General features: G+C 47.2%; 1 protein-coding gene across 3 annotated transcripts; it reads right to left on the bottom strand.

Moving 5' to 3' along the window:
- Positions 1-340: 340 nt before the first annotated feature.
- Positions 341-1,614, bottom strand: LOC123189640 (uncharacterized). 3 transcript variants are annotated; one of them, XM_044602102.1, is made up of 3 exons: positions 862-1,614; positions 609-773; positions 341-507 (listed from the first exon to the last, which is right to left on the bottom strand). In XM_044602102.1, the coding sequence occupies exon 1, from the start codon at positions 1,550-1,552 to the stop codon at positions 1,064-1,066; it is 489 nt and encodes a 162-aa protein (XP_044458037.1). In that variant the 5' UTR covers positions 1,553-1,614; the 3' UTR covers positions 341-507; positions 609-773; positions 862-1,063. The 3 variants fall into 3 exon arrangements, with proteins under 3 accessions (XP_044458037.1, XP_044458035.1, XP_044458036.1); XM_044602100.1 differs by having other exon boundaries at positions 341-773; XM_044602101.1 differs by having other exon boundaries at positions 341-773; positions 890-1,614.
- Between the last annotated feature and the right edge of the window lie 21,180 nt (positions 1,615-22,794).

The following is a 22,794-nucleotide window of genomic DNA, read 5'->3' as shown; positions in this document are numbered from 1 at the left end:
GACAAGGGGGGGTCGTGCTTATGTGGCATAAATACTATGAAGACACGCCACCCCATTCAAAACCCAGGTGTGGTTCCTTCTGGTGGCGCGACATCTTCTCCTTGATGGACGTTTACAGAGGAATTACCACCTGCGTGCCTGGGGCCGGGGACACCATCCTTCTCTGTAAAGATCTGTGGGACACCAAGGGACTAATGCAAGACTCATGTCGCTGTCTCTTTTCGTTTGCTAGAGAAGAAGACATTTCTTTGCCCAGTTCATGGTTAACCCTGAACCTGATCAGAATTTTCAATTGCCACTGTTTATATTCAAGCTAGAGAAGAACTGGAGGTGCTGACCGAAAAGCTAAGCAATATCTCGCTTTATCCTCTAAGGGCTGATGAACGGATTATCTGTTGGCGGGATGCCAAACAAATCCAACAAATTTTTCTTCAGAAATCCAAACCCTCCAACACACGTCCCTGCCATCTCGAAATCCAAGTGTACGATGAAGCACAAGGTTTTTGCCTGGTTGATGTTCATGGATGGAGTTAAAACAAGGGATCTTCTCTGCAGGAGGCACTTCAACATTGGTGATGATCACTCATGCTTGCTATGCTCCAACTAACCTGTTGAAACTAACACTCACTTATTCTCCGAATGTGAGCTCAGTGCTTCATGCTGGGGGATCTTGAATATTCATTGGGACACCTCCAGAGGTATGCAGGAGTGATGGCCATGGCGACTAGAAGCTGGCATGAGGCCATGTTCAAAGAAGTTGCGATCCTGGCGGCCTGGAACATATGAAAGCAGAGAAACAGACGTCACTTTGATACGGTGGCACTCACTTTGTTGAGCTGGAAGAGAGGACTAACTTAAGACCTGGAGATTCTGAAGTATAGGGCTAAACCTGAAAACCAAACCCTACTTGAAACCTTGATCACCTCCCTTCAAGCCTAGGCACTCCTGTTGTTGCTAATCTCTCTTGTATTTATACTGACCATACTACGCAAGAAACATCTCTTCAGATTACATCGGAGTAGTACAAGCAGTTTATTGTGCTGATTTACAACTTAACAAAGGCCTAGCCCAAGCTGAGGTAAACAGCAGCGGCGACGCCGGCGGTGTAGACAGCGACCAACTTCCCAGCCGCCCCGGCGCCGGCGCGGGACACGATGGCCACCCCGAGGATCCCGGCCGCGCCGGCCGGGGCACGGACGAGCGCCGCCTCTGCCGCGCCGGCGAGCACGGCCTCCCTGAACAGCTCGGCCGCGAACTCCCCGAACTGATCCCGCGAGAGCTCGGCAGCGCCTTCCAAGCCAGAGGCGCGCAGCGCAGAGTCTACGCGCACGCGCGGCGGCGGCGAGGGCACCCAGCGGCGGACGATAGGGAGGGAGCCCCGCAGGGCCGAGTGGAGGTGCTCGGACGCGTCCGCGAGCTGGTAGGGGCGGACGCCGGAGAAGGCGTGCTGGGCGTCGGCGAGGCAGCGGTCGAAGGCGGCGTCGCAGGCGGCGGCGAACGCCGGCGCCCGCCGGAGCGCCGCGTCCACGCGCTTTGAGGGGCTGAGGCCCATCTTTGGTTGATTGGATTTGGTTGACGTGACGAGGGTATGGGCTTCGCAATGATTACTTCAGAGATTTTGCAGCCGCTTATTTGCCAGGCCTCCTCCGCTTGCTGGGTCAGTGTATGTAAAGGCCTATTAGCCCATAACGTTGTAGTAATTTTCAAATTCCTTTCACATCAACATGGCAGGTCATCCGAAATCACTAGTTGAGGAATACTCGTTGCGTCTAAATCTTAAACCGCTTTCACAATTGAATTTCTCATGTTGAGATATTCAAAACTAGATCCCATATTGATAGGTTTTGACGAACTTTTCTTCATTAAAAAACCATACGTAAAAACCGAACCGGGAGCATGGGTTTTTTCCTTTTCAAAAAGGGCACGCCCGTGCCTCTCATGAAATCACAACCGTGTCTCTCACATAAGCAAAACTATGACTCTCGCGGAAGAAAAAAGAAAGAGAAAACGCGTTTTCCGTTTCCGAGAAGGCATGGTCGTGACTCTCGCGAAAGCACAACCGTGCCTCTCGCGAAAGCAAAACCATAACTCTCGCGGAAGAAAGAAAAAACAGAAAATATTTTTTTTTTCATTTCCGAGAGGCACGGCAGTGACTCTCGCGAAAGCACACCGGTGCCTCTTGCAGAAGCAAAACGGTGACTCGCGCGAAAGGAAGAAAAATTAAAAACGCATTTTTTCGTTTTTGAGAGGCACGCCCGTGCTCTCGCTAAAGCACAACCGTGCTTTTCACGGAAGCAAAACCATGACTCTCGCGAAAGGAAAAAAAACAGAAAACACGTTTTTTTCGTTTCCGAGAGACACGGCCCTGACTTTCGGGAAAGCAAAACCGTGCCTCTCGCGGAAGCAAAACCGTAACTCTCGCGAAAGGGAAAATAAAAGAAAACGCATTTTTTCGGGCAATTCTTTTCAAATTTTCTTTTGATCGAAAAGCTAAGGAAGACTGATGAAAAACTAAAACGTCGAAAAAACCCAAAAAACCATTTAAAAAGCCAAAAACACATGTAAAAAATAAAATAAAAATCCGGAGGGAGCACCCAGATCGTGACACGTGGCAAATGGCTGAGAGCGCGTCAAGTGGCACTGATCGTTGCGATGCTCCCGATGGAGCGCTCGTTAACTAGTTGCTCTCCAGGTCACCGCTCAAAATAAAAATTTAATCGGGCCAGTCACTGCTCAAAAAAATAAAATCGACTGGGCCATGCGGCGGTGGCATAGCGCGCACCACGGGAGTGGGCGTGCTGCGTGTAGGTACCACCACGTGTTACATATTGGGCGCATCTATGGAAGCATTTGTTTCATGTGTTTCTATTTATTTGTTTATTTTCAATTTATTTAGGTTTTTCTATTTGTGCTTGGGGTTTCTAGCTTTTATCCAAAAGAAATTCCTCTTATGAAATACACCGTCTGGAAAAGCATGATTGTGCTTTCACGTAAAGCATAATTATGCTTCACGGTAAAGTGTGCTTCCTAAAAAGTGATACGCACAAGCACAACTGTGCTTCCCGAACAATGAAAGCATAGTTGTGCTTCACGGTGAATTGTTCTTTTTGAAAAATGAAACGCATTGTGCTTTACGATGAAACAGAATCGTGCTCGCATCCGTGCTTTCTGAAAAGTGAAAAATGCAGTTGTGATTCACTGTGAAGCGTATATGCGTTTCCACGTGAAGCACAACCGTGCTTCCCAAAAAGCAAAAAAAAAACACACAATGTGCTTTTGGTTTTTAGTTTGTGTTCCTTTTTGTTTTCGGATGTATTTTTTTTTGTTCTCGGCTTTTTTGAAAGAAAAATTTCATTCAGACTTATTAACATGGGATCTAGGTCTAAAAATCTTGATACAAGAAACGCAACGGTGAAAACGATTCATGATTCAGACGCATGGTTCAAGAGATACAATATTTTGAAAAATCAAATTTATGAAGAAAAAAACACATAACTCCTAGATTGCGACAACTTGTCATCACCAAAGAAGATGGGAGTGACCAGCCCTATTAGGTATACCAGCTATACAAGAGAAGTACAAACAATTATAACAGGGACAAGGTAAGATAAGATAAGCACTAGAACTAAGGGAGCTTGCTAGTTCCTCACAATAAGCACAAGTCTTCCCAGAGCGCCTCGATACATCTGACTACTCCAAGATACACTCCAGTAGACAGGTGAGGCGAAATAAGCTACCATCAATTTGAGGGAGGACATGCCAAATAAAGGACACCTACAAGGAGGAGACCGACGTCGGCGGAGGCCTGACAAGGTCAAGCGTGACATTTGCTAGCGCCCCATCACTGGCAACCGAAAACTACACCCAATGAACCCAACAGCCTGCCAGCATGACACCAATCCCAGCAACCCCCTGGTCCTGGGATGACATCGCACCCCAAGAAGACTACCATCTAAAAGAGGCCAAGGGAACATCGAGGTACAATGCCGACGACAGGAGGCCCCTAGAGCAAGCTTAGTATCGAAATAATAGATGGACACTGCCGAAGAAGACGCTAAGGACGGGTGGCCGCCGAGAGTGTCGGATGGCCAAGGGAGGATGGACAGGAACTGGCGCCTCTAAGGAGGAGAACTGTTGGGGAACGTAGCAGAAATTCAAAATTTTCTATGCATCACCAAGATCAATCTATGGAGTAATATAGCAACGAGGGAAGGAGAGTGCATCTACATACCCTTGTAGATCGCTAAGCGGAAGCGTTCAAGTGAACGGGGTTGATGGAGTCGTACTCGTCGTGATCCAAATCACCGATGATCCTAGTGCCGAACGGACGACACCTCCATGTTCAACACACGTACAGCCCGGTGACGTCTCCTACGCCTTGATCCAGCTAGGGGAGAAGGAGAGGTTGGGAAGACTCCATCCAGCAACAACACGACGGCGTGGTGGTGATGGAGGAGCGCGGGACTCCAGCAGGGCTTCGCCAAGCACTACGAGAGATGAGGAGGCAGAGGGGTAGGGCTGCGCCAACAGGGAGATTGAGTCGTGTCTCTCGCAGCCCAAAACCTCAAGTATATATAGGGGGAGGGTAGGGGCTGCGCCCCCACCTAGGTTTCCACCCCTAGGGGTGGCGGCCAGCCCTAGATCCCATCTAGGGGGGGCGGCCAAGGGGGGAGAGAGGGGGGTGCACCACTAGGTGGGCCTTAGGCCCATCTGAGCCTAGGGTTTGCCCCCTTCCACTCTCCCTTGCGCCTTGGGCCTTGGTGGGAGGCGCCCCAGCCCACCTAGGGGCTGGTCCCTTCCCACTATTGGCCCATGTAGGCCTCCGGGGCTGGTGGCCCCACCTGATGGACCCCCAGACCCCTCCGGTGGTCCCGGTACACTACCGGTGATGCCCGGAACACTTCCGGTGGCCAAAACCATACTTCCTATATATCAATCTTTACCTCCGGACCATTCCAGAACTCCTCATGACGTCCGGGATCTCATCCGGGACTCCAAACAACATTCGGTAACCGCGTACATACTTTCCCTATAACCCTAGCGTCATCGAACCTTAAGTGTGTAGACCCTACGGGTTCGGGAAGTCATGCAGACATGGCCGAGACAACTCTCCGGTCAATAACCAACAGCGGGATCTGGATACCCATGCTGGCTCCCACATGCTCCACGATGATCTCATCGGATGAACCACGATGTCAAGGACTTAATCAATCCCGTATACAATTCCCTTTGTCTATCGGTACGATACTTGCCCGAGATTCGATCGTCGGTATCCCGATACCTTGTTCAATCTCGTTACCGGCAAGTCTCTTTACTCGTTCCGTAACACATCATCCCGTGATCAACTCCTTGATCACATTGTGCACATTATGATGATGTCCTACCGAGTGGGCCCAGAGATACCTCTCCGTTTACACGGAGTGACAAATCCCAGTCTCGATTCGTGCCAACCCAACAGACACTTTCGGAGATACCTGTAGTGTACCTTTATAGCCACCCAGTTACGTTGTGACGTTTGGCACACCCAAAGCACTCCTACGGTATCCGGGAGTTGCACAATCTCATGGTCTAAGGAAATGATACTTGACATTAGAAAAGCTTTAGCATACGAACTACATGATCTTGTGCTAGGCTTAGGATTGGGTCTTGTCCATCACATCATTCTCCTAATGATGTGATCCCGTTATCAACGACATCCAATGTCCATGGTCAGGAAACCGTAACCATCTATTGATCAACGAGCTAGTCAACTAGAGGCTTACTAGGGACATGGTGTTGTCTATGTATCCACACATGTATCTGAGTTTCCTATCAATACAATTCTAGCATGGATAATAAACGATTATCATGAACAAGGAAATATAATAATAACCAATTTATTATTGCCTCTAGGGCATATTTCCAACAGTCTCCCACTTGCACTAGAGTCAATAATCCAGTTCACATCGATATGTGATTAACACTCAAGGTCACATCCCCATGTGACTAACACCCAAAGAGTTCTGGGTTTGATCATGTTATGCTTGTGAGAGAGGTTTCAGTCAACGGGTCTGCAACATTCAGATCCGTATGTACTTCGCAAATTTCTATGTCATCTTGTAGATGCAACTACTACGCTACATTTGGAGCCATTTCAAATAACTGTTCTACTTGGAGCTATTCTAAATTGTTGCTCCATTATACGTATCCGGTATCTCTACTCAGAGCTATCCGGATAGGTGTTAAGCTTGCATCGACGTAACTCTTTACGTCGAACTCTTTATCACCTCCATAACCGAGAAACATATCCTTATTCCTCTAAGGATAATTTAGACCGCTATCTGGTGATCTACTCCTAGATTACCTTTGTACCCTCTTGCCAGATATGTGGCAAGGCACACATCAGGTGCGGTACTCAGCATGGCATACCGTATAGAGCCTATGACAAAAGCATAGGGGACGACCTTCGTCCTTCCTCTTTCTTCTGCCGTGGTCGAGCTTTAAGTCTTAACTTCATACCTTACAACTCAGGCAAGAACTCCTTCTTTGACTGATCCATCTTGAACACCTTCAAGATCATGTCAAGGTATGTGCTCATTTGAAAGTACCATTAAGCGTTTTGATCTATCCTTATAGATCTTGATGCTCAATGTTCAAGTAGCTTAATCCAGGCTTTCCATTGAAAAACACTTTCCAAATAACCCTATATGCTTTCCAGAAATTCTACGTCATTTCTGATCAACAATATGTCAACAACATATATTCATCAGAAATTCTATAGTGCTCCCACTCACTTCTTTGGAAATACAAGTTTCTCATAAACTTTGTATACACCCAAAATCTTTGATCATCTCATCAAAGCATACATTCCAACTCCGAGATGCTTACTCCAGTCCTTAGAAGGATTGCTGGAGCTTTGCATACTTGTTAGCATCTTTCAGGATTGACAAAACCTTCCGGTTGTATCACATACAACCTTTCCTCAAGAAAATCGTCGAGGAAACAATGTTTTGACATCCTATCTGCAAGATTTCATAAATAATGCAGTAATCGCTAATATAATTCCAACAGACTCTTAGCATCGCTACGAGTGAGAAAGTCTCATCGTAGTCAACTCCTTGAACTTGTCGGAAAACATCTTAACGACAAGTCGAGCTTTCTTAATGGTGATACTTACCATCATTGTCCGTCTTCCTTTTAAAATCCATATGTACCTAACAGCCTTACGACCATCAAGTAGTTCTTCCAAAGTCTACACTTTGTTTTCATATATGGATCCTCTCTCGGATTATATGGCCTCGAGCCATTTTGGAATCCAGGCCCACCATCGCTTCTCCATAGCTCGTAGGTTCATTGTTGTCTAGCAACATGACTTCCAAGACAGGATTACGTACCACTCTGAAGTAGTACGCATCCTTGTCATCCCACGAGGTTTGGTAGTGACTTGATCTGAAGTTTCATGATCACTATCATAAGCTTCCACTTCAATTGGTGTAGGTGCCACAGGAACAACTCCCTGTGCCCTGCCACACACTAGTTGAAGAGACGGTTCAATAACCTCATCAAGTCTCCACCATCCTCCCACTCAATTCTTTCGAGAGAAACTTTTCCTCGAGAAAGGACCCGATTCTAGAAACAATCCCTTATTGCTTTCGGATCTGAGACAGGAGGTATACCCAACTGTTTTGGGTGTCCTATGAAGATGCATTTATCCGCTTTGGGTTCGAGCTTATCAGCCTGAAACTTTTTCACATAAGCGTCGCAGCCCCAAACTTTTAAGAAATGACAGCTTAGGTTTCTCTAAACCATAGTTCATACGGTGTCATCTCATCGGAATTACGTGGTGCCCTATTTAAAGTGAATGTGGTTGTCTCTAATGCCTAACCCATAAACTATCGTGGTAATTCGATAAGAGACATCATGGTATGCATCATATCCAATAGGGTGCAGTTATGATGTTCGGACACACCATCATACTATGGTGTTTCAGGCTGTATTAGTTGTGAAACAATTTCCACAATGTCTTAATTCTGTGCCAAACTCGTAATTCAGATATTCATCTCTATGATCATATCATAGATATTTTATCCTCTTGTCACGACGATCTTTCAACTTCACCCTGAAATTACTTGAACCTTTCAATAATTCAGACTCGTGATTCATCAAGTAAATATACTCAACATCTACTCAAATCATCTGTGAAGTAAGAACATAACGATATCCACTACACGCCTCAGCACTCATTGGACTGCACACATCAAAATGTATTACTTCCAACAAGTTGCTTTCTAGTTCCATTTTACTGAAAACGAGGCTTTCAGTCATCTTGCCCATGTGGTATGATTTGCATGTCTCAAGTGATTCAAAATCAAGTGAGTCCAAACGGTCCATTTGCATGGAGTTTCTTCATGCATATACACCAATAGACATGGTTCGCATGTCTCAAACTTTTCAAAAACGAGTGAGCCCAAAGATCCATCAACATGGAGCTTCTTCATGCGTTTTATACCGATATGACTTACGTGGCAGTGCCACAAGTAGGTGGTACTATCATTACTATCTTATATCTTTTGGCATGAACATGTGTATCACTACGATCGAGATTCAATAAACCATTCATTTTAGGTGCAAGACCATTGAAGGTATTATTCAAATAAACAGAGTAACCATTATTCTCCTTAAATGAATAACCGTATTGCGATAGACATAATCCAATCATGTCTATGCTCAACGCAAACACCAATCTCGATGGTAGAGGGAGCGTGCGATGCTTGATCACATCAAGCTTGGAAAAACTTCCAACACATATTGCCAGCTCACCTTTAGCTAGTCTCCGTTTACTCCGCAGCCTTTTATTTCGAGTTTACTAACACTTAGCAACCGAACCGGTATCTAATACCATGGTGCTACTAGGAGTACTAGTAAAGTACACATTAACACAATGTATATCCAATATACTTCTATCGACCTTGCCAGCCTTCTCATCTACCAAGTATCTAGGGTAATTCTGCTCCAGTGGTTGTTCCCCTTATTACAGAAGCACTTAGTCTCGGGTTTGGGTTCAACCTTGGGTTTCTTCACTAGAGCAGCAGCTGATTTGCCGTTTCATGAAGTATCCCTTCTTGCCCTTGCCCTTCTTGAAACTAGTGGTTTCACCAACCATCAACAATTGATGCTCCTTCTTGATTTCTACTTTTGTGGTGTCAAACATCGCGAATATCTCAAGGATCATCATATATGTCCCTGATATATTATAGTTCATCACGAAGCTCTAGCAGCTTGGTGGTAATGACTTTGGAGAAACATCACTATCTCATCTGGAAGATCAACTCCCACTCGATTCAAATGATTGTTGTACTCAGACAATCTGAGCACAAGCTCAACAATTGAGCTTTTCTCCCTTAGTTTGCAGGCTAAGAAAATCGTCGGAGGTCTTATACCTCTTGACGTGGGCACGAGCCTGAAATCCCAATTCGAGCCCTCGAAACATCTTATATGTTTTGCGACGTTTTAAAACGTCTTTGGTACCTCAACTCTAAACTGTTTAACTGAACTATCACATAGTTTATCAAAATGTGTATGTCAGATGTTCGCAACATCCACAGACGACATTCGAGGCTCAGCACACTGAGCGGTGCATTAAGGACATAAGCCTTCTATGAAGCAATGAGGACAATCCTCAGTTTACGGACCTAGTCCGCATAATTGCTACTAACAACTTTCAACTAAATTTTCTCTAGGAACATATCTAAACAGTAGAACTGAAGCGCGAGCTACGACATAATTTGCGAAGACCTTTTGACTATGTTCAGGATAATTAAGTTCATCTTATGAACTCCCACTCAGATAGACATCCCTCTAGTCATCTAAGTGATTACATGATCCGAGTCAACTAGGCCGTGTCCGATCATCACGTGAGACGGACTAGTCAATATCGGTGAACATCTTCATGTTGATCGTATCTTCTATATGACTCATGCTCGACCTTTCGGTCTTCCGTGTTTCGAGGCCATGTCTGTACATACTAGGCTCGTCAAGTCAACCTAAGTGTTTTTGCTGTGTAAATCTGGCTTACACCCATTGTATTTGAACGTTAGAATCTATCACACCCGATCATCACGTGGTGCTTCGAAACAACGAACCTTCGCAACGGTGCATAGTTAGGGGGAACACCTTTCTTGAAATTTTAGTGAGGGATCATCTTATTTAAGCTACCGTCGTTCTAAGCAAATAAGATGTAAAACATGATAAACATCACATGCAATCAAATAGTGACATGATATGGCCAATATCATTTTGCTCCTCTCGATATCCATCTTCGGGGCTCCATGCTCATCGTTGTCACCGGCATGACACCATGATCTCCATCATCATGATCTCCATCATCGTGTCTTCTTGAAGTTGTCTCGTCATCTATTACTTCTACTACTATGGCTAACGCTTTAGCAATAAAGTAAAGTAATTACATGGCGTTTATGTTGACACGCAGGTCATAAATAAATTAAGACAACTCCTATGGCTCCTGCCGATTGTCATACTCATCGACATGCAAGTCGTGATTCCTATTACAAGAACATGATCTCATACATCACATATATATCATTCATCACATCCTTTGGCCATATCACATCACAAAACACTTGCTGCAAAAACAAGTTAGACGTCCTCTAATTGTTGTTGCAAGTTTTTACGTGGCTGCTATAGGTTTCTAGCAAGAACGTTTCTTACCTACGCCAAAACCACAACGTGAATTGCCAATTTCTATTTACCCTTCATAAGGACCCTGTTCATCGAATTCGATCCGACTAAAGTGGGAGAGACAGACACCCGCCAGCCACCTTATGCAACTAGTGCATGTCAGTCGGTGGAACCGGTCTCACGTAAGCGTACGTGTAAGGTTGGTCCGGGCCGCTTCATCCCACGATGCCGCCGAATCAAGATAAGACTAGTAACGGCAAGATAATTGACAATATCGACGCCCACAACTACTTTGTGTTCTACTCGTGCATAGTAACTACGCATAGACCTAGCTCATGATGCCACTGTTGGGGAACGTAGCAGAAATTCAAAATTTTCTACGCATCACCAAGATCAATCTATGGAGTAATCTAGCAACGAGGGAAGGAGAGTGCATCTACATACCCTTGTAGATCGCTAAGCGGAAGCGTTCAAGTGAACGGGGTTGATGGAGTCGTACTTGTCGTGATCCAAATCACCGATGATCCTAGTGCCGAACGGACGGCACCTCCGTGTTCAACACACGTACAGCCCGGTGACGTCTCCTACGCCTTGATCCAGCAAGGGGAGAAGGAGAGGTTGGGAAGAATCCATCCAGCAACAGCACGACGGTGTGGTGGTGGTGGAGGAGTGCGGGACTCCAGCAGGGCTTCGCCAAGCACTACGAGAGATGAGGAGGGAGAGGGGTAGGGCTGCGCCAACAGGGAGATTGAATCGTGTCTCTGGCAGCCCAAAACCTCAAAGTATATATAGGGGGAGGGGAGGGGCTGTGCCCCCACCTAGGTTTCCACCCCTAGGGGTGGCGGCCAGCCCTAGATCCCATCTAGGGGGGCGGCCAAGGGGGGAGAGAGGGGGGCGCACCACTAGGTGGGCCTTAGGCCCATCTGAGCCTAGGGTTTGCCCCCTTCCACTCTCCCTTGCGCCTTGGGCCTTGGTGGGAGGCGCCCCAGCCCACCTAGGGGCTGGTCCCTTCCCACTATTGGCCCATGTAGGCCTCCGGGGCTGGTGGCCCCACCTGATGGACCCCCGGACCCCTCCGGTGGTCCCGATACACTACCGGTGATGCCCGGAACACTTCCGGTGGCCAAAACCATACTTCCTATATATCAATCTTTACCTCCGGACCATTCCAGAACTCCTCATGACGTCCGGGATCTCATCCGGGACTCCGAACAACATTCGGTAACCGCGTACATACTTTCCCTATAACCCTAGCATCATCGAACCTTAAGTGTGTAGACCCTACGGGTTCGAAAGTCATGCAGACATGGCCGAGACAACTCTCAGGTCAATAACCAACAGCGGGATCTGGATACCCATGCTGTCTCCCACATGCTCCACGATGATCTCATTGGATGAAACACGATGTCAAGGACTTAATCAATCCCGTATACAATTCCCTTTGTCTAACGGTACGATACTTGCCCGAGATTCGATCGTCGGTATCCCGATACCTTGTTCAATCTCGTTACCGGCAAGTCTCTTTACTCGTTCCGTAACACATCATCCCGTGATCAACTCCTTGATCACATTGTGCACATTATGATGATGTCCTACCGAGTGGGCCCAGAGATACCTCTCCGTTTTACACGGAGTGACAAATCCCAGTCTCGATTCGTGCCAACCCAACAGACACTTTCGGAGATACCTGTAGTGTACCTTTATAGCCACCCAGTTACGTTGTGACGTTTGGCACACCCAAAGCACTCCTACGGTATCCGGGAGTTGCACAATCTCATGGTCTAAGGAAATGATACTTGACATTAGAAAAGCTTTAGCATACGAACTACATGATCTTGTGCTAGGCTTAGGATTGGGTCTTGTCCATCACATCATTCTCCTAATGATGTGATCCCGTTATCAACGACATCCAATGTCCATGGTCAGGAAACCGTAACCATCTATTGATCAACGAGCTAGTCAACTAGAGGCTTACTAGGGACATGGTGTTGTCTATGTATCCACACATGTATCTGAGTTTCCTATCAATACAATTCTAGCATGGATAATAAACGATTATCATGAACAAGGAAATATAATAATAACCAATTTATTATTGCCTCTAGGGCATATTTCCAACAAGAACAATGTCCGTACAGATCATCCTCGCCTGCAACGGACAGTGCCTTGTGTAGCTTTCGCTCCACCATCCTCCCTAGGCACTGCTACGTGACCGCCATCACAAGGAAGAGCATATGTGAAGACAACACTGTTGGTCTTCCTGAGAAGACCACCGCACCCTGCCAAGCCAACAGACCAAAGCCGGCGCGACCCCAAACTGGTGACGGGACCACCGACGCACGAGCGGACGTCGATGTCCGTGACCCCTGGTCATGTCCACCCATACGGCTCGCAACCCCACTTTGACCAAGAACGGGGCAACAAGCTACCAACACAAGGCTAGTCGAGGCGTCCACTGGCGCCCCTGGGCGTGACCACCTCATGAGGTAGGTGGCAGCCATAGCCCCCCCCCCCCGAGCTGCGACCACCAACCCTGGCCGAAGAGCCCCGCCTGACCCAGATCTGAGCCGAAAAAGGCTCCTGCATGAAGAGCCTCAGGTTGAGGAGAGGTAAGGTGTCAGCCCAGCTAGTTGCTTCTACCTCGTTCAAGAAGACTCTCACTCGACGGCATGGCAGGAAAGCACCCACTGGCATCGACCTAAGTTAGGGTTAGGGGAAGACATGGGGGAGAGGGAGGGAGAAAGGGGGCGGAGAGGGTGAGGATGATGCGGGACCGCCGCCCCGCCGCCACCCATGGCGGGACATTGCCTGGCGGGGCACCCGACGACGGCGGGGAGGGATGGAGGGTCTCTGGAAAACAGTGTGAATAATCCATTTTAAATAATCACATTTGTTTTGAAATCAATAGTTAAGGGTTAACCCTTGCAAAAGTCACTCCTCACCTTCTCAGGTGTAGACAAATGACACACTGCATGTGCTCACTTGTCGCAATCACGGAGTTCTCTATTTTTTTTATAGATTCCTTTGTTCAAAACATTCTATCTCCTGAATCATGTCTTCAAATAACGACTGTTTGATATCTTCGAAACTAGACCCCATGTTAATAGGTTTTGATAAACTTTTTTTCACAAAAAAACGAGACACCGTGAAAAAACCGAAAAAAACAAAAAACTTCTATAAAAACCAAAAATAAAAAACACAAAAAAAAATTGAATTCCAAAAAAGGAAGGGAAACCCAGAGCTATAAGCACAATTTGTGATTTTTACTCTTTTTGGGAAGCCCGTGTTGTGCTTTTCGCTTTTTCGAGGAAGTGCTTCTCACAAAAAAAAGACCGTGCCTTTTCACTTTTTTGTGAAAGAAGAAGATGTGCTTCTCGTGAAAGCAACACTATGCTTTTTTTCCTTTTTGAGAAGCACAATCCATGCTTTCATGAAAAGCACAATTGTACTTCATGCGAAAGCATATCTATGCTTCCACGATACAGAGAGGTATGCACTTTGAAAAAAAAAAGGTTTCACCAAAACTTGGGAAAAAAACTAGGCAAAAGATGAAAAGCCAAAGAAAAGTTCCCGAAAATGTGTACAGAAAATAAAAAATTTGTGCTGCCACGATGTATGGCCAGCATGACACGTGGCGGTGGTTGGGCGCACCACGTGGCAGTTCCCCGTGCGCCCCGCTAGGAGACAACTGGAGGGGGTACCCGCCAGCTAGTGAGTCCCGAGACATAGCTTGGCCCCTGCATCAAAGCCTCAATCAGACGCACATAGCTCGGTCTGGGCCAGGCCACTTTCACATTTTTCCTTTGTTCGTTCCTGTCAGGACCCTGACTCGATGTCACATCGATCTAGCCGGTAACACCTCATATCACTTTGCGGCCTCACGCACGGTATCCCCACGGGTGTCGCCTTACCTTTGCCCGGGACCGTTTGCGCCTTTTGGCTCACGTATATGATAGTGTCGCTAGCATCCATATGATAAGGAGCCCGGGCTGACATGACTAGTCGTAAACCCAAAGTGGCACGGACTTACAGGGACAGGCATCCATGACCCAGCTTCGAACGTGTCGGTCATCAGCAAGTGGGTCCGGGCTGTAGCGCTGGGCTAGCAGGACTCCGGTAAACCGGGCTGTAGCGGGCTAACAGGACTCCGGTACTCAAAGCGTGACATTTCCCCGAAGGGACAGACACAGGAACGAAGAAGGACACATGCCGGCCAGCCTAAGTGTTCCAGAGCAGTAGTAAGCTACCATGGCTCAGCGGTAACACTAGGAGACATTTCCCGGTAAGAGAGGCTACTAAAGATAAACAACTAGATAGTCAGATCCCACACATACCAAGCATTTCAATCATACACACAATATGCTCGATATGTGCAAATACAACGAAGCATCACAACATGACTCTACGACACAAGTACTTTATTTAAGGCTCAGGGAGCCATACATAACATACACAAAGGTACGGGTCTCACGACCCAACATACAAGTCATACAGTCATACAAACCAGCAGCGGAAGTAACTTGTCTGAGTACAGACAACTAGTAAAATAAAAGAGGCTTGGAAAGCCTACTATACTACGTGGTCCTTCACAAGCTCAGGGTCACCACCTGGGTCTTTAGCCTACTCGTTGATGTCAACGTCTACATAGAACCCATCAGAAGGGGTTGCAGCGTCTTCTGTAAAAATGTAGATTATAGCAACATGAGTACAAAGGTACTCAGCAAGACTTACATCAGATCCTACATACATGCATATTATCAAGAAGGGTTGGTGGGGTTATTGCAGCAAGCCAGCTTTGACTCTTGGCTAGACTATCCTACGATACTCCAACTTGAAATGGTTTTGCGCACACGAGTCCACTACTCACCACTTCAATACACTACCGAGGATCCACCTCCGGCTTCCTACGGAAGGGCCATCCTCGGCACTCACACTTATCTTGAGGCTTTTAGTAGTTTCCATTTACTTGTCTATGAACTGTATCGGCAACCAAGTAGTCCTTTACCACGGACGCGGCTATTCAAATAGATCATGTTAACCCTTCAGGGGTGTACTTCTTCATACACGCTCTCACCACTTACCGTCGTTTACACGACATGTACTCGGCAACCTTCAAGCGGAAGCCCAACGTGGGTGTCGGCCACGACCTACCTAATCACCTAAGCCTCCAGTCCAGGTTTATCGCCTATTCAGGTTCCATCCGCAGGGAGTCCGGCCGAGGTTTCCCATACGGCCCCGAACGATGTGAACAGGGTTCCCGAGATACCTAACGGCTATTCGGTACACCCGGCCACGTACCTACCGCATCACAGCCCACCCCTACGGTCAGCGCTGTCCACGGCCTCCAGTAGGCTACAAACACCAGAAACTACTTGCAACTCCTGGACGGAGAACTAGGGTGAATAAGAAGCCGAGAGGGTCCATTGGTTTCGGGCCCAATGCATGGTAGTAGCTGATTCTTAAATCACACATACAGATCTCAGTGCTTAAGGTCGGCTTCAATGAAACAACCCACCATGTACTCCTACATGGCCTCTCATCGATACCTTTACCAAATCGTGTTCACCACACCACTCTCATTACCGACATAATCATTTCACCCTAGCCCATCACCCAGATGAACCAGACCTGACACGACTCTAAGCATAGCAGGCATAGCAAGGTAGGAACAACACATACATATGGCTCAATCAACTCCTACACATGCTAGTGGGTTTCATCTAGTTACTGTGGCAATGACAGGTCATGCAGAGGAAAAGGGTTCAACTACCGTAGCACACAGCAGTTTGAAACGCGTTGTCTTAATGCAGTAAAAGAGAGCAGGAGCGAGAACATGGGATTGTATCGATATGATCAAATGGTTGGTTGCTTGCCTGATGGTTCGATGCACTGATACGGTTCTTCGTTAGGGTAATCACGGTACTCTTCGGAGGCAGAACCTGTCGCAAAGGACATCGATACACAAGCATCACCAAACAATGTGCAACAATATGATGCATGCATGAAACATGGCAATATGAGTGTGTTGGGCTAATGCAACTAAAACCAGAAGGGTTTGAACAAATTTGAATCAAAGATTCAAATTTCAAACTCAAACATGGCCTCTTCAAGTGCTTTTCCTTGTTCTGCATTTAACATCAATTTAACTTGTTTGATCATGCATGAAAATAGTACAGATGGATAGATTGGATTTTTCTGATCATTTTTCATATATAATTTGTCCAATTTGGAGTTACAGAATAAAAGTTATGAATTTTTGAAGTTTAAATAATATTCTGGAATTTCCTGTGTAAAAATATAATTCCAGTAATTAAATTACTGCGTCAGCACTACGTCATGATGACGTCAGTGGTCAACGGGCTGGTCCAGGTCAAACTGACCAGTGGGTCCCGCATGTCAGTATTCAATTAGTTTAATTAAATTAGATTTAAACTAACTGGATTAATTAGCAGAGGGGGCCCCACATGTCATAGACCCAGGGGGTCAACCGGGGCCCACCCGTGGTCAAAGTCAGAGTCAAACACGCCGGCGTCTAGCCGCCGGCGAGCCCGACGCGGCGGCGAAAGTGCTTTTTGCCATTCCGGCAACCAAATGGACGGCGGAAGGCATCTACGTGTTGCTGAGGTTGAGCCGCGACTATTGGTGGTGGTGGTTGGGCTCGGGGTGGCCGGAGTTGGCGCCGGCGGCGACTTTGGCGGCCGCCGGAGTTCGGTTGAAGACGAACTCGTGGCTAGAGTGTGCGGTGAGGTGCGGGGAGTGCATGGTTAGCTCCAACGCGGCATGGTGAGTGCGATGGACAAGGCGAGGTGGCCGGAGGATGGCCGGGAGCACGTCGGCGAAGAGGTCCGCGACGGCGCGTGCGGGTGAGCTTAGTGTGCTCGCTGTGGTGCACGAGAGAGAGAAAGAGAGGAAGGGGAAGTTAGCCCAGCTCACTGCGGTCTTGATGGAAAGGACGGCGTGGTCGGGGACGAGCTGCTGCGGCGGCGACGGCGAAGGGGATCTCCGGCGATGGCGGTTCGGGCGAGGTTGGTGCGGCGGCTTCGGGGCACGCGAGCGCTCGGGGCTCGGCTAGCTCGAAGAAGTAGAGGACGGCGGAGCTTCTGGACACGGTGGCGCGGCGTGGAGACGACGGGGAGCACAGCTACGGCGGCGGTGCGGCGACGGTGGCGTCGGCCATGGCGTGGGAGCGCGAGGGAGAGGAACTGGGGGCGAATGGAGGTGTCCAGGGGGGTCGGGGCGCGACGTGGAGCTCGTCCAGGCCATCAGGCCGGCGAGAGGGGGAAGCAGGGCGGCGTGCAGCTGCGTGGCGAGCTGCGGTGCCGCCGCCGAGCACCTTGGCTGCCTGCCTGGCAAGCCAAGCAGCTCGCTGGAGCGGTGGCCGGGCTGGGCCGGCCAGGTGGGCTGGCTGGTGGGCCTGTGGTGGCGCCAGGTAAGTTTTCCCTTTTCCTTTCTGTTTCTGTTTTTTTATTTCTGCAACTTTGTTGAATTAAATAAAATACTTAGGCAACTCCTAAAATCACCAAATTACTCCTGGTCCATAGTTGGATTATTTCCAACATGGAACATTTTAGTTTGGAGATATTTGAGCATTTAAATATTTTATATAATTTTAAATGCCCAAATTCAAATATTTATGATTTAATTCAAAAACCCTAAGATGGCCTAGGAAAATGTGCACCACTTTTGGCAGAGGTTCTGAACCAAGACAAAAATGATGGGCATTTTAGAAGGGCATTTCAGGTTCATTGGAAAGTTTTTTTAGTAACCCTAGTTGGTTTCAGAGGGGACTGGGGGTTCTGTCATCCCCATTTCAAGTTTCTGATGAAAGTAGACATGATGCAACACTCTAATGCATGGCTAACTAGGATGTGACAACTCACCCCCACTCAAAAGAATCTCGTCCCGAGATTTGGGTTCCTCCGGGAAGAAGGCGGGATATTCAAGTCGAAGACGATCCTCCCTTTCCCAAGTTGCTTCATCCTCAGAATGGTGCGACCATTGAACTTTGAGAAACTTGATATTATGACGCCGGGTGGTACGTTCGGCTTGATCGAGGATACGAATGGGGTACTCTCGATATGTAAGATTATCTTGGAGATCAAGCGTTTCGTGGTCCACTCCCCGGATAGGATCCGAGAAGCAACGCCTGAGTTGAGAAACGTGGAAGACATCGTGGACCCTGGAGAGGTGCGGAGGTAGTTCCAATTGGTAGGCAACTTCCCCTCGTTTGGCGAGAATGCGAAAAGGTCCAATGTAACGAGGAGCCAATTTGCCCTTGATACCGAAACGATGGGTTCCCTTCAGAGGGGTGACCCGAAGATAAGCCTTCTCGTCAACCTCGAAAGTCATAGCCTTATGTTTTCGGTCATATTGACTCTTTTGACGAGATTGGGCTGTTTTCAACTTTTCACGAACGATACGAACTTGTTCTTCTGCTTCCTGAATCATATCCGGGCCAAAGAATTGTCTTTCCCCGGTCTCTGACCAGTTAAGGGGTGTTCGACACCGTCGTCCATAGAGAACTTCAAAAGGGGCTTTACCCAAGCTAGATTGATAGCTGTTGTTGTAAGCGAATTCGGCAAATGGAAGGCACTTCTCCCAGTCCATTCCGAATGAGATAACAGAGGCTCGAAGCATGTCTTCTAGAATCTGATTGACGCGTTCTACTTGACCACTCGACTGAGGGTGGAAAGCGGTGCTAAAAGAGAGACGGGTTCCCATAGCATTTTGGAAGCTTTCCCAAAATCGAGAGGTGAAAAGACTTCCTCGATCCGAGTTAATTTCCAAAGGAACACCATGGAGGGACACTATTCGGGAGATGTATAAGTCTGCCAGCTGGCTAGCGGTTATACTCTCACGAACGGGTAAAAAATGGGCTACTTTGGAAAGACGACCGACCACGACGAAAATAGCATTATTCCCTCTCTTGGTCCTGGGAAAACCGGTAATGAAATCCATACCAATTTTATCCCATTTCCATTCAGGAATAGCTAAGGGTTGAAGGGTGCCAGCAGGCCGTTGATGCTCTGCTTTTACATGACGACAGACGTCGCAATTAGCAATATACTGAGCAATTTCTCTCTTCATCCTAGTCCACCAGAACCTCTGGCGTAGGTCCTGATACATCTTAGTACTACCGGGATGAATGGTGAGAGGAGATTCGTGAGCTTCCTTAAGGATCAATCGCCTCAGGTTTCGCACTTTGGGAACCACTAGTCGATCCCCGAAGTATACGACCCCTTGATCATTAATGGAGAAGCAATTCGCAATTCCTTTCTGGATGTTTCTCTTGATGCGAGAAATTCCCGGATCTACCTTCTGTGCTTTGATAATCTGATCCGTAAGGGTAGGTTTTGCCACCAAGGTGGAAAGAAAACCTTGAGGTACAATGTGAAGGTTAAGCTTCCGAAATTCCCCATGGAGAAGCGGTTGACTTTGTTGTAACATCAGATTGTTACAATAAGATTTACGACTTAGCGCATCAGCCATGACGTTGGCTTTCCCTGGGGTATAGGTTATTCCTAAGTCAAAGTCTATGATCAATTCAACCCAACGTCTTTGCCTGAGATTCAAATCCGGTTGGGTGAAAATATACTTCAGACTTTGGTGATCAGTGAATATTTCGCAACGATTACCGAGGAGGTAATGTCGCCAGGTCTTAAGTGCATAGACTACGGCTGCAAGCTCTAGATCATGAGTAGGATAATTCTCCTCATGTGGGTGCAATTGCCGTGAAGCGTAAGCAATTACGTGTCGGTCTTGCATAAGAATGCAACCTAGTCCTTGTCGCGAGGCGTCGCAGTAGATAACAAAGTCCTTGGAAAAGTCTGGCGGTACCAGTACGGGAGCAGAGGTCAGGCGTCTTTTCAGTTCCTGAAAGCTGTGCTCGCATTGTGGAGTCCATTCGAACTTCTTATCTTTCTTGAGGAGTTCGGTTAGAGGTTTAGCAACTTTGGAGAAGTTCTCGACAAAGCGACGACAATAGCTCGCTAAGCCTAGAAAACTCCGAACTTGCTTGACCGATTCGGGTGGAGTCCAATTAAGGACGGCTTGAACTCGCTCAGGGTTAACAGCAATACCTTTACCAGATATTACATGACCCAGATAGGTCACTTCTGACAACCAGAATTCACATTTGGAAAATTTGGCATAAAGGCGATGCTCTCGAAGTTTCTTCAACACTAGCCTTAGATGTTCGGCATGTTCTTCCTCGTTCTTGGAGTAGATGAGTATATCATCGAGGTAAACAACGACGAATTTATCCAAATACTCCATGAAGATTGAGTTCATTAACCGAGAAAAAGTGGCTGGAGCGTTGGTTAAACCGAAGGACATGACGGTGTACTCGTATTGGCCATAACGAGTAACAAAGGCCGTTTTAGGAATGTCCCCGTTTCTGATTTTGATTTGATGGTAGCCCAACCTCAAATCCATCTTGGAGAAGACTGAGGATCCAGCGAGCTGATCATACAGATCGTTGATCCTGGGAAGTGGATATTTGTTCTTGATTGTGACCAAATTGATAGGTCGGTAATCTACAACCATCCGGTCCGTACCATCCTTCTTCTTGACGAATAGGACGGGGCAAGCCCACGGAGATGAACTAGGGCGGATGAAACCCCTTTTCAAGGATTCATCGAGTTGTTTCTTAAGCTCGGCTAGTTCTAGTGGTGCCATCTTATAAGGTCTTCTAGCAATCGGAACGGTTCCGGGGATGAGGTCGATTACGAACTCAACATCCCTGTCAGGTGGAACACCTGGCAATTCCTCTGGAAAGACATCCGGGAAGTCACGGACTACCGGAATGTCCTCAAGGTCTGGCAAAGGGCTGGCGTTAAGAGAATATAATTGTCGCTTGGCTATTCGGGTCAAGACATTGACTATCTTCCCCGAAGGATGGGTGAGTTGAACAGTCCTAGAGAAGCAATCAATTTTGGCTTGATGAGCTGACATCCAGTCCATACCCAAAATGATATTAATATCTGAAGATTTAAGGGCTATCAAAGACGCGAGAAAAACAAGTCTGTCGACTTGGATTTCATTTCCATAACTTACCCTAGAGGTCTGCCATCTAGAACCAGGGGTAGAAATTTCCATAGTGGATGGCATGTCACAGAATGCAACGTTATGCGAACGAGCATAATTTTCGGATATAAAAGAATGAGAGGCTCCTGTATCGAAAAGAACAGATGCCGGGTGGCAATTAACAAGAAGCGTACCGAGAACGACGTTGGGATCCTCTTGAGCTTCTTCGGCAGAGATACTGGCTTTGATTGAAGTCCCGAAATTGCTCTTCGACCGTGTACTCAGGATACCAGCGGTATCCAGCCTCAATCATTACCCTGACCAACTTGGCAGTATGGCCGGGTACATCTAGGCATCGAGTCAGGCGAACCACTTGATTGAGGTCGCGGGTGGCCATCTGAAAGCACAATCATAATGCAAAGGCATTAGAATTTCTAGCAAAATTTCGGCAGCATAACAGCTGTAAATGCTCAAGAAGGATTTGAGACATTTGACAAAGGATTTCGTACACACTCAACATCATCATATCAAAGTTCTGAATCCATTCTAACAACATAATGTGGTAGTAGAACTGAACTAGGCTTGTATCCATCAAACTTATAAGGTACTACTGATTAGTAACACGTGATCCTGATAGAGAGAATAGATCCTAATTCCTTAACCCCCGGTGGAAGAATGGACTGACTCAGATCAGAATGTCATTAGATAAAGGAGTAAAAAGAGCCTTACGTTCCAACCCACAAACAATTCCCCTACATATAACTAAAGAATTTCTAGACTCAACATCGACCAGTTTGGCTTGGAGAACCTACAGGCAGTCCGGCTCTGATGCCAACGCTGTCAGGACCCCGACTCGATGTCACATCGATCTAGCCGGTAACACCTCATATCACTTTGCGGCCTCACGCACGGTATCCCCACGGGTGTCGCCTTACCTTTGCCCGGGACCGTTTGCGCCTTTTGGCTCACGTATATGATAGTGTCGCTAGCATCCATATGATAAGGAGCCCGGGCTGACATGACTAGTCGTAAACCCAAAGTGGCACGGACTTACAGGGACGGGCATCCATGACCCAGCTTCGAACGTGTCGG

The sequence above is a fragment of the Triticum aestivum genome, chromosome 2A (genome assembly GCF_018294505.1).
Source record: "Triticum aestivum cultivar Chinese Spring chromosome 2A, IWGSC CS RefSeq v2.1, whole genome shotgun sequence".
In the NCBI taxonomy this organism is placed as follows: Eukaryota; Viridiplantae; Streptophyta; class Magnoliopsida; order Poales; family Poaceae; genus Triticum; species Triticum aestivum.
The sequence above is the reverse complement of the archived record's forward strand: the minus strand, read 5'-3'. Positions and strand labels throughout refer to the sequence as shown.

Coding starts and splice junctions, on each gene's coding strand:
- LOC123189640 (XM_044602100.1), bottom strand. CDS start 1,552: ATGGGCCTCAGCCCCTCAAAGCGCGTGGACGCGGCGCTCCGGCGGGCG.